Source organism: Poecilia reticulata, linkage group LG19, assembly GCF_000633615.1.
Source record: "Poecilia reticulata strain Guanapo linkage group LG19, Guppy_female_1.0+MT, whole genome shotgun sequence".
NCBI lineage: Eukaryota > Metazoa > Chordata > Actinopteri > Cyprinodontiformes > Poeciliidae > Poecilia > Poecilia reticulata.
In genome coordinates, this window is record NC_024349.1 from 18,255,576 (window position 1) to 18,268,366 (window position 12,791).

Genomic DNA, 12,791 nt, shown 5'->3' on the forward strand with positions numbered 1-12,791 from the left:
TTTCTATTTCCTACAAGACTAATAACTTTGGGACCAATATGAGTGAGATGATTTTCTTTTTTTTTTGTTTAAAGTTGGCCACAGGTGCTCTGAGCGTTTCAGGCTCACATTCAGCTAAACTTCAACATTTTGGTGTTCATCTGTTCTTTAAAGCCATTTAAAGGGTAAACGATACGCGTGGAGTTAAAAAGTGCCTCTGTAAAATAACATAAAAAGATTAGATGGATTATTTACCGACAAACAATCAGATCACAGCAGTGTTAAACTAGCAGAAGCATCCAGAATCTCACTCGGTCCCTTTTTTCTCTCAACGATTTTCAGGTTAGTTTGGTTTTCGTTCGTGAACGTGTGCTGCGTCACTCCAGTGATGATCCAAACTGGGAGAGTTTTCAGTGAGCCTCTCTCTAGTCCAGAGGGCAAGTCACGAGCGGCTCATGGTTACTAATTTATCAGATGTGGGCTTCTCTGTAAACTTGCCCTCGTCAATTAAGAGAATACTTATAATTTTAGATTAGTTTGATGCTTTTTTGCTCCTTTTGCCCCCTCGTGTGGATTTAATTTGGTGTGATTGCTCTGATGTCACACTAAGGGGCGGCTTTGACCTTTTTCCTTTTGTATTAATCTGGGGGCTGTTTGCTGAGCAAGCAAGCTCTTGGAGCGGCAGCCCGTCCTCACTTTCCTCTGAGCTGACCGAGGACCCTGAAAGTTGTACGCTGTTGACTTGGATTTGAAGCAAAACAATAAAATAAACAAAGAACACAATCAGGAGTGTCGTTCATCTTTTCTGTTTTCTTCATTCTTGTTGAGGAAGAACAAAAGTGTAAAAGCAAATCCGTTTAAATGCGTCCCAATTTATCATAATTCATTTATTTTAATACAAACATATACAACTTGGAAAATAACAGTTTAAAAGAGGTTTCTGTTGTTGAAATCAGTACATTTATAGTTGGTTATGTGTCTCTAAGTTAATCAAGGTTTTTCTCAGGAAACTTGCTAAACCTGGTGGTTGGGTGCTAGGGCAGTCATTCATCCAGCGGTCCGTCGTGTTTTTGAGTTAAAAAATGTTTAAAGTTGACAGGAAACTTGAAAATATCACTTGATTATTACGTGTTATTGGAAGATTAATATCTTAACATCAACAATAAAGTCTTAAAAAATGCAAACATTAAAAAAAAACTTAAATAAATAATCAATGCTAAGCCTGGTGGGCTGCCAGGCTTATAATACAACTGGGGGAAACTGGTACTACATCAGAGTGCATCAAACTCTTTCTTGTTTCTTTCTTGTCTCAAATGAACCTAAAAGAAATATTACTGTATTTGCTTTGAAAACACAAACTGCATTTATTAAACTACACATTCTAATTGTTGGAATGGTAATAGATTAATGTCCAGCAATATACACATAAACACCGCATATCATATGGTGATGATAAAAATGTTACCTAACAAAATATTTGTCAGGGAATTTACAAGCTTCTACCCTTTGTTTCCAGTTCTGTCCTAGAAAATACTTCTTCCCTTTGACTTCCCTGTACTCCACTAAAACAATATAGATACTTTATTCTTTAGAAACATGGCAAGGATTCAACATTTGCCATTTTATAGCCACTGATCTATTTTATGGATGGTATTTTAAAAAGTGTTTTCCCACAAATATTCAGCTTCTTTTCAAACTTTGCTCCGTATCCTCAATTGGGCTTTGTTCTGGACTTTGACTGGGCCATTCTAACGCATTATATGCTTCGATCTTAACCAGGGCTGGCTGACTCTAGTCCAGAAGAGTCAATGTCCCGCATATTTTAGATGCTCTGCTGCACATTAGCAGGCATCTGCAGAGGTTGATGACATAATGAGGAAGTTATTCGGCTGGAGCAGAGACACATGGATGTTTGGACACATCTGATCCAAACCGTTCCTCTGCAGCTCTGACCGCATGTTTACGGTCGTCGTCCTGCTGGAAGGTAAATCTTTACCTCGAGTCTTTTGTAACCTCCACTGGTTTGCTACCAGAACTGAACTGTATTTATCTCCATTTACCCGTCTTACTGTTACTTACTATTTGGTTGAGTTATGAAGGCAGCTGGTATCAGAATAAAGGGGACCAAACCTTTCTAATCTTATTTTGGGAAAGTATAATTTTCTTTACAGTGATTGTGTACGTTTACAGTAATTCTCTACTTTGTGTTTGTTCCTGCATATAAAATGGAAAAAAAAGAAACACATTGAAGTTGGACGTTACAACATGATAAAATGCAAAAAGTTAAAGGGAATGGAATACTCTTACTATGTATCATCACTGGTTTGCTACCATATTATATCTAAATCAGTTCCTTAACTTGTTTTGGGGTTTTTTGCCAGTGAGTTTCTTGCCGATTTAACACGCCGTTTAAGAAAATATCAATGAATCACTGACCGTGTTTCGTCCAGGTTCAACTGGCTTGATTCTGATTGAATTGTTGGCTCCTCATCGTTCGTCGTCTGCTGTCAGTCGTCATGTTGCTGTTTTGTCTGAATGGGAGCAAATTCCTGCAGCCAGGAATTCATTCACCAGAAGAAAAGCTTTAAAGCAGAACTACCACAGCAGTAAATCACTGCCTGTGTGTCAAGTTCTCTAAAAGTCAACATCTATTAAACACAATCTATTTGTTTTCTAATGAATCAAACGTCTAATGCTAAATTCTCAGTCGAAATGGGACAGAGGATCAGTTTGCTGCGTTTGACTCTTAGAATGTTTATTATAATTGATCTGCAGATGTGCAGCAGATGAAGAACAGGAATGTTAACCTGAAACTTCAAACGCTTCCACCAGAAACCCCCACATGAAGCTCGTCCTGATGGAGGGGAGGAGACTGAAGGTCCTCCCTCTGTCCCAGATATAAAACAGGTGTTTTCTTTATGACCACGGCGTCGTTCCAGTGAGTTTTAATCTCCAGGCTGATGCTTTAATGATCAGACACTGAAGGAAGTTTTGTTTTGAACAGGAATGAAGTCGGCTGGAGTTTTGCTGGTTTTGTCTGTAACTATGGCAGTCGCTCAGAAACAGAAACCAGGACTGGATCACGGCGATGAAGGCAAGTCCATAATCTGCTAACACAGATGACAGAAAAGAAGCAAACTATTGCATATTTTTACAGATTAAGTCCTATTTTTCAAATATTCGCTATGATTGGTTGTAAACATTTTGATGTCATTGATAATTATATGGACTGTTGTTTAATACGCTTGAGCCTGTAATTGTTTATTATGGTTTGAAGTAATGTTTTAGAGTGGCAACTTGAATCTAAAAAGGAATCAATGGAGGGAGCTAAGTTAGGGTGATGGCAAAGATAAATCATTGAAATATTAGTGAAACATGCAATAAGCTGGTAAACAAGTTTTATTGCTGTAAAGCCCACAAAAATCACATTTTAATGTTCTTTTTTACTTTTTGATGTTCTGATGTTTGTTTTTGAGAGATGCCTGTCTCATTCACCACAAAAAATTTACTTTTTGGCTGAATGAAAGTAACTTTAAATCTGCCAGTGGGGTAAATATTTCTGTCTTAACTATGATGCCTTAAATCTTATTTCTCATCTCGGTCCGAACTTTTACTGAGTTATGAAATTAAGGAACTAGTTTCTGTTTGTAGGTTTCTTTTAAAAACACTTCCAGTGCCCGACAGCATGAGTAGGTCATTTGTTGTTACTTTTGTTTTAATTTTACTTTATTCTGCTTCTATTTTTTTCTGTTATATTTTATTATTATTTCGCAAATAGTTTTTAAGTGCATTTTGGGAGAATCTAATGCAAGTTATAAACGTTTTATCTTGAGATGAACATAAGACAGTTTTCCGCAACTTATTTACAATAACAAAATATATATATATTTCCTATATTTGCTTAATAGGTCAAACACGTTTTTGTAGACAAGTTTAACTGTATTTCAGAGTTTCTAAATAATCTATAGAACTGCTGCTACTCTACCTGTATTTTGTATTAAAAAAAAGTTAAAAACATTCAGAGCACTTCTGCTGTTTGAGTTTTATTTCTGAGACACTAATACAAATAGTTCAATAAAATTTCTCTATTTGATTTGCTGACCTGCAGCTGAGAAGATGAACAGCAAAGGATGTGCAAACCTCACGCTGGTTCTAGACAACTGGAAATACGCCATCATGACACAGGTCAAAGATCTGCTGCTGCATGACCACAACACTGTGCTGCCCGACTACGGAAGGTCAGGAAGCTCCAGGCTCTGTGCCTACTTCAAGTTCAGTTCTTGTTTATGAGTATTTTCCTTCCAAACTAGCATATTTTCTTCTGATCTTTTAGTTTTGATCAAAAGTTCTCCAGGCTTTCTGAGGGACTTTAAGTTGCTTTTCAAAGCCTCTTTTTAATCATGTTCCTTGTTTGTTATCCACCAAACTCTGATACATAATTTAATTATTAATTTTTTTTATGAATATCAAGCTATCACAATAATTGTTTTACCCATTTTCAGAAGATTTTAAGATTTACTTCCCACACACAGTGGTTGATCTGCTTGGCAGTATTTGTCACAAACTCTTCATCTGCTATAAACAGATTTTTTTAAATTAGGTTTAACACATCCACTTTTCTTTTTCACAAAAAAAGCTGAAGTCCAAAGAAAAGTTCCAGATTTCTAAGAAAACCATCTGGGATCTGTTCCCTCTTTAAACCATAACATTCACTCAATGCCAGAGTTCAAATGTAGAGATCCACTCTTTTGGGTTGTAATGTTGTTTTGGCAGCAATGTGTGGGAAAATCGTCCAAATATTTTATAGCTGTCTGTTTAAGTTTAACTTGGCAATATTTTATTGGTCTTTTCATTTGTTTGTAATCTCTAAGCGGAGGTAGATTTTACTTTAACTGTGTCTAAAGGGATACATCTGTTTGCATTCCTGCAGGATCCAGCCGCTGTCAGAAGCTCTGGGAGATCTCTACAAAGAGTTCAACTCCCTGAAGGAGCGTCTCGTCGAGCTCACTGCCAGGTTCGAAGACGTCGAGTCTTTCGTGGACGGTGCTCGGTCCGGAAGAAAACCTGCAGCACAAAGCAAAGATCTGCAAACGCCCAGATGGTGGACAAGAGAGGAGGGTGCAGCAAAAGGAGCAGGCCGACCCACTGGGAGGAGGAGCAGGGTCGTAGTTCGCAGAATCCAGAAACCCGTTGGCTCACAGCAATGATGACATCAAAATGTTCACTTCAGAGGTGTAGTTTACCAATGAGAAAGTTTTCTTAGAGTTTTTGTAGTTTTGCTTCTGTATTGCATTAATTATTCTGTCCTTTATAAACAAATATTCACAGATTGATCTGTAATTTTATTTTTTATATGATTTTATTACAGGTGAACTGCAAAGATGAATGCTGCTTCGCTTCTTTAACAAGTCAACAAAAGGGCTAACTTCACCCTACTCCTTCTGAGTGAAATTTATTGAGGTCTGAGGAAAGTTTACCCTGCTCCTCGTCATCAGCTCCGAGATGTTTGGGGATTTCAAGTCATCCATCTTTTTTAATTTGTTCTTTCCTCTCATATTATCTTCGTCCCCTGATTAATGGTAGAATTCATTCAGATGGTGAGTTGGTCAAGTACTGCAGCGAAACATCTCCAAACCGCGACACCACCGCCTGTTTCACAGCTGGAATGAGGTTGTTTTTCTAAACGCTGTAATTAGAGTACATCAGACATGGCGTCTGTTCTGGTGTCCCAAAAATTAAATTTTACATCCACCTGGTCAAAGAGTATATTCTGGTCATGATGTCTGCTTTCTGTCTAGCAAACTTCAGTCAGGTTTTTGTGTTTTTCTTTGAGAGTTTCTTGTACAGTCACTTTCATATCATCTGACATGAGAGTCTGCTTCCTTTAGCATATTGTGGTCTGCTTTCTGGATGAACTTGCTTCTGTGACCAGACTTAGAGAAGTTGGCAGATGTTTTGAACAGACTAAATTCAGACTCGTAAGTTGATATAATCTTTTTTCAAAAATCCCCAGACTGCTTTTAAGATCTCACCACAGTGATCACTCTGAAATCCACAGTCTGGAGGATAAACTTCAAAATGAGCAATATTTTTAACATGTGTACCTGATGTGAAAAGACTGTCATTTAACACAAGTTATGGGGGATAAATTATGTTGTGTTGTAATTTCTTCCTCACAAAAAATGTTAAATAATCACTTCTGTTTTATTAGACTGTTTAGAATTTGTGACCTTATATGATTTCATAGGGTGTCATAAATGCAGCATAAATTTAAATTTAGAAATATTGTCAATTTATACTCGGATATAAGATTAAAAAACGTTAATACTGTGGATTTATCTTGATTTATTTTGAAAATTTTTTGAGTACATTACTTACTTATTTTCTTGAAGTGGATAAATTATGTTCCCCTACTTCGACGAATATGTGACGCTTTCCCATTAAAAATGTGGTATTTCTTAAAAAGAGGCATATATCTTTTTTCTGTCTGTTTTTATTTCATTTTCTTATAACATTTGGGGGAAATTGCATGCTTTTAAGAAGTTGTAAACTGGCTATTCCCAGATGTCTGTTTTGGTTAATAAATAGCCTATATTAGTTTCTGATATTTTTTCTTTAAGAATTTTCTAAATTGTATTTGTATCCGACTTTAATTGTTTTAAAATTTAAAATTGATAGACAATGCCGTAAAGCAAAATAGCCGGTAATTTATCAGTTTTTCTTGCGAAAATCGAAAGTGAAAACTTCAAAACACAGCCTAAGTTTCTTCTTCGATGTGACCAAAGCAGAAACGAAACTGAAGAGACGTTCAAGTGTTCTAGGGACTGTCAGAAAATTACGTATCAAATAGGACCAGAAGAACACGTAAAGCTAAGCATTATCGCTCAATTTTTCTATATACTAGTATTATTTGTTGTAAACAAGTGTTGTTATATTAAGCTAGTTTATCTTAAGTAAACTTATTAAGTGACGGGTAGAGAAAACGACCCGCTTGTGGGACACACGACACATTTGGGGACTGTCCCTCCCTTGACTTTAGAGTCTGTAATAAACGATCACAGAGCATTTCTGTTGATACTCGTCCTGCAGGCTGTCAGACGCACAGGTAAGCAATATATTACTTTAAATCTGATATATTTTTTTAATTTTGTCTCAGATTTGGTTGTATTACTAATAAAACGACAGACAGCATAGATGATTAACATCCTAAGTCAGGTTGTGTTAAAAAGTACCATTGTCACGAAAAGTCAACACTAGCGTAAATTAGCTAGCTTAAACAACAAACTTTAAAATCTGGAGTTTTTGTAATTTTCCTATAAGCGGTTCGATACTCGTAATATCGCTGTAAAATTATGTGTAGGAATAATTTATTGTCATCTATTGTTTCTTTTATTCAAGAAAGGTTATCATTAATTATAGGTGGAAAATAAGTCTTAAACATTATCTTAAATATTTTCCATTTAGAGCTGTGATGGAGTTTGTCAAATACTTTGAATTATGGCTTAAATCTCTAACCTAAAAACCAAATTATCTTATTACAGTTTATTCAGAATCACAGTTCACCATGCATATACACAACATTTGTTATTAGCTTTTCTGACTTTTAGGGAAGTAATAAATCTACTTTTAATACTGCGGTGAACTGAAGTCAACATCAGAAACAATTATGAATTTCATCTAGTTAACTGTAGGGTTATAATTGCACTTGCAAGTATATGCATATCATGCCATCACAAATTGGCCATCATCAAATATCTTCCATCATAAATAAGGCTTGATTAGGTTTAAGATCCTCCTCAGTTCAAACATTATCCAACTCGTCTGACCAGATTTTCTCCAGAAGGTATTTCTCTGGTCAGTGTGAGTAACTGCATGTTGAAGTCATATTTAAAAGAGTCTGGAAAAGGATGGTTCAAATGTGTTCTTAAAGGACCAGAAATGATGTAATTTTCATACCCATAATGAATAGATAGAAGCATTTTACCATTGCTATTTCTGTAGATATCAGAGTAAGGGAGGCTGTCCGTGGAAAGTCGTCCCCACAGATGGCGGACGGGGCAGCAAACCTCCACAGCACCGCTGAATCAGAGGAGAAATCCAGGAAAAATGATGATGTCGCAACCAAAAGACCCCGAAGGAGAACTGAGGTAGAACTGCAGATGTAATATGTTTTTATTCTGTTAGTTTTCTGCATATAAAAACTATTTAAAACCATTTAAATATATATTTCAGCAACACGAATCTGTAAATCCCACCAAGAATATTCAAGAAAAGAAAAGAAGACAAAGAAGACAGAGGAGAAAAAAGACAGCCTCAAATTTAAAATGTGAAATTGCAGAAAAAGATGAGATTGAGGTTGTTGAGACCACAAGTAGCCAAACCCAGGAAGGCTTGACTGTGAAAGAAGAGTCTCTCCAGGCTGGGGAGAGCCTGCCAAAAGAAGAAAATGTTGAAAAACCCCAGGAGAGAAAAAAGAGCGTCTCAGATGTGAAAACCAAAAGTACAGAAAAAGATGGAAATAAGGCAGGTGAGACCACAAGTACCCAAACTGAGGAAGGGTTGTTTGTCAAAGAACAGACTCTCCAGGCTGGACAAAACTTGCAAAAAGAAGAAAATGCTGAAAAATCCCCCCAGAAAGATGTTCAGATGGTTGAAGCTCAGACACAAACAAAGAAGCATAAAGGCAGAGATAGATTCACACAGACTGCAGTTGTGTTTCAGAAGAGCCAGGAAACACAGACAGACTTCCTCGTTCCAAAGCAAGATGACACACAGCGTAAAGAGATTCAACCGGCCACCGCTGGCCCGGCAGAGACTGAACCCAAGCTGCAGCAAAGCAGCGCTGCTCCGGGGCCAAAAGACGATCCAGTGAAAGGCAGCACAACAGAGTCAATGGCTAAAAATGAGAACGATCAACCTGGAGGATCTTCTGCTGAAGCAGCAACATCTCAGTCTGATAAAGACGGCCAACCAAAGTCATACGCCACAGCCGTCTCTGGGGCAGGAGGAGAGAAACAGTCCAGTTTGACAGCCTCAAAAAAAGCTGCTGACCAACCTCTAAGCACGAGGTGAGGCTGAATTCAGCAGCTTTGTTCGTTTTTGATGCTGAGCCTAAAAAATTAAAAATATTTTTTTCTTCACAGGGATAGGAGCCCAGTCAGGCCTCCTCCTGGAGTTCCCATGTTCACACTGCACATCTACGCTGTTCTGGACAAGAAGTTCAGATTCAACTCAGAACACGACACACTCCTAATGATGTTTGAAGGCGGAGGATTTTTGCCCTTTAAAATAACACATTTTGTGTGAGTATTATTCTCAGTGATGCACAGACCTAATTCACCCAATTTGATCTAGTATTAAAACTGCAGTATGTAGCTTCTTTGAAGAATATGTCTTTTTCTTATTTGTTAAAACTGTCACCATATTGTGACAGTTTATTATAAGACAGATAATCTGTAAAAAGATCAGCTTCTTCACCTCCTCCTTGTGCTGCTATTGCCGTCTGAAGAAACAGACCACTCAAAAACAACCAATTAGAGCCAGGAGGTGGGTTTTAGCACTGTCATTCATCCTCATGTACTCGCTGCTAAATGTGCCAGTAGTGGAGAAATAACTTATCATAGCAGGAAAACTATTTAGCTCCTGTCATTGGTGCCCATTCTAACTAGCCTGACATTCACAATAGGCTAGCTGCAGCGTAGCACAGAGCGGGATAGAAGAGGGAGTGAGGATGATCGGTGCCACACAAGAAGGCGATTGACAATCTCGTGTCAATTTTGTTATCACTGGGAGAAGGCAGAGGAGCTCAGTTTTTCCACCGATTATCTGTACTATCACGACATAGTGATAGTTCAGCAAATGTATTCAAAAATATATATATTTTTTTATAAAAGTTACATTCTGCAGCTGAAATGAACAGTAACATTTACAGATTAAGAGTTGCAGTTTTCCCCATAATTACAGGTATTTTCTGTAGATTCTTTAATGCTAATCTACACTTTTTCAGCTTTTAGGTATTTTTTAAAAGGTTTTATTGGCTGTAATGGCCTTTATTTGATAGTTAATTGACAGGAAGGTTGGTAATGAGAGATGGGGAAAGACATGCGGCAAAGGTCACCAGGCCCGGAATTGAACCTGTGACGGCCACGTTGAAGATGGGTTATGCTTAACCCCTGCGCCACCACAGCATACCCAGCTTTTAGGTTTTTTGGCAAAAAGTCAAACCTAAAAGTCAAACCTGACTGACTTTTTGTTCAGTCAATCCTCCTAGTTTGACTGAGCGATTTTATTGCTTTTTTAAGGAGCACTTAGCTGCTTTGCAATCAAAATCACTGCAATCTTTCTTGTTTGTTAACTTGTGAACCACATAAAACTATTGACAAATCAACCAAACTTTAAAGTGTATTTACTTGATGATTTTGTTGATGGCATTTGACAAAATGTAATACTTATTGTGGATTGTATGATGTTTTTGTGATGCAAAGCACTTTGAGCTGCCTTGTTGCTGAAATATGCTACACAAATAAACTTGACTTGACTTAGGTTGCAAGTTCAGGCTTTAGCTTCCCTGTTTTGTAAATCATTTGCTCATCCGCTTGCATACTTAAAAGCAACCAGATAAGAATTGTGGAGTTCTAGAAACTTACTTTCTTCTTACCCCAGAAATACACATACTGCAGGTACATTTGTTTATATTGACTATTTGTTGTCTCCAACCTTTTGTCAAGTGAAAGAAAACTTAACTGATGACAAAGTATTATTTTTATGGCAAACTAAGTACTTGCAGAGACATAATAATTATGTTTCAATGTCAGTGTCATGGGATTGTGGAATAAAACTTGAACTGAAACCTGAAATGTTTTATGTTCAGTGGAATAAAGCAGGAAGGCTACCTGGTAGAAGCACAGCTCTCTGTTGAGAAAAACGCAGTGACCAGAGGCTATCAGCTGACATACTGGTACGGTGTTAAACAACGAAACAAGGAAGTTATTGGAGCAGCCTATCGATCTTTTCAAATTCCAATGGACCCCAAAATAAAAGGTAAACAAAAACTTGACGTGACCAAAATGAATCTTTCATGTTGGTTTTAGTGGACTCATATAATGATAGATCTGTGTGTGTTTACCTAGAGCTGCACCTTTATGAAGGCTTCATCTGCCGCGATGATGGACAGAATTTTTTAAAAACTGGCCTACAGATGGTCGGTTTGAAGAAATCAAGAGGCGATGAAATTTCCAACTTGTGGCAGACTTCAGCATCAACTCTTCTGAGCCGCATCTTCCAGAAATGGACTCCATCAGACAAACAAAGCACTAAGACGTTGTCTGACCAGTTGATGTATTTTACACAGAGTTTCAGTACAGCTCAAAGTCGAATTTCATACCAGGACAATTCCAAACCGCCTTTAGTCAAGGTCAGCTCTGCAGAAAAAAGCCTAAAATATTATAGTTTGTACTTCTAACACGCCATCAGTAACAAACGTTTGTATCTGCAGGCATCAGAGCTGATTTCAGAGACTTTGGTGCAGATTTTAAAAGGAGAGCCGAAAGAGAAATTGCCAGAAAAATGCAGGAACTCCGGTCCTCTGGTTCTGGGTCTGTCTGTCTTCATGGTCACAAGATACTGTAACATCAACCTCGGAGTGAAAGGCTGGGCCGAGTTGTGTCTTCTGGTGACCTCAGAGGCTGCGATGGACACAAAGAACCTGGAGGAGCTGAGCACTTCATTAGGAAATCCTCAGTTGTAGGTTTTGTTTTTGTAATATTTCAACTTTTGGAAAGCAGTAATATTTTTCTTTTTACACTTTTGGAGAGATTTTAAATGTTACTATATTTGCTTTATTACTTAGTGAACTAATTTTGTTTATTCTATTTTTTCGTCCCTCAGCACGGTGATGGGTCTGATGAACCTCTGTGTCCAGAAGGTTGTGGCGGAGCTCGTCCTTCTCCCTCCTCTGCTCTTCAGGCTCAGACAGCCGGGAGCTGATGCCACTAAAGTTGGTCCAAATGTTGAGGAGGACGACTGGTCAGGACTTAAAGAGACCGGCTTTATCAGATTCAGAGAAAATGTGCAGTTCCACCCTGACAAAAGGAGGTGAGTCCTTTTGTCAGACCCACGTTGACTGTATTTCTTTTCTTGATCTCTTTTGACATGTTCTGCTCTGTTGCAGGACGATACTCTCACTGATCCAGAAAAACTTGCCTGCAGCTGCAGCAGAGATGCCTCTGCTCTTGACGAGCTGGTTGGCTCTGATCCCGTTTAATGATCTTCCTGAATTTTCCCGCCTGACTGGAATCGGAGTAGAACACCTGATCCAGAATCTGTTCTACCGACTGCGAAATAAATTGGATCTCAATCAATGTGAAGCAAATGTGAAGGTAAGAAAATATAAAATTTGAGCCTTGATGGTAAAATTGTATATTTCTAACATTTCCTTGATAATCTTTGCATGCAGCTGGCTGATAAATCTTTGAGCCACATCCTGATGGAGGCAGATAAACAGAAGGACAGGTGCATAAATATTCATCAGACCCTCAGGTTTTATAACGCTGGACTGCGTGTAAATTTATTTTTGTTTTTTTTATTAGACTGGCTAAATCTGGGAGCCTGCAGGCAGTGTTTGAGAGCAGCATCAGTGTGCTGAAGTGCACATGTGAGATTGTCCGGATTGTTCCGTGGTACCAAACGGTGGTTTTGTCCCTCCAGCTGGTGCTGAAACTGGCTGAGATACTTGAGATGAAGCTGAGAGGAGAGGTATGCATCTTTTACTTGTATTTCCTCCTAAGTGCCGATCTTTTGACTGTGATTAATTC

The 12,791-nt window shown here is 38.0% G+C and overlaps 1 protein-coding gene across 1 annotated transcript in view; it reads left to right on the plus strand.

Moving 5' to 3' along the window:
- Positions 1-7,037: 7,037 nt before the first annotated feature.
- Positions 7,038-12,791, plus strand: part of rnf213b (ring finger protein 213b) — a 36,499-nt gene continuing 30,745 nt past the window's right edge. The window contains exons 1-11 of the mRNA XM_008437512.1: positions 7,038-7,084; positions 7,981-8,126; positions 8,212-9,047; positions 9,123-9,281; positions 10,850-11,019; positions 11,109-11,392; positions 11,474-11,721; positions 11,866-12,072; positions 12,149-12,356; positions 12,434-12,489; positions 12,567-12,732. Of these exons, the coding sequence (XP_008435734.1) occupies positions 8,025-8,126; positions 8,212-9,047; positions 9,123-9,281; positions 10,850-11,019; positions 11,109-11,392; positions 11,474-11,721; positions 11,866-12,072; positions 12,149-12,356; positions 12,434-12,489; positions 12,567-12,732 (2,436 nt within the window). The 5' untranslated portion in view covers positions 7,038-7,084; positions 7,981-8,024. The remainder of the gene's footprint in view (positions 7,085-7,980; positions 8,127-8,211; positions 9,048-9,122; positions 9,282-10,849; positions 11,020-11,108; positions 11,393-11,473; positions 11,722-11,865; positions 12,073-12,148; positions 12,357-12,433; positions 12,490-12,566; positions 12,733-12,791) is intronic.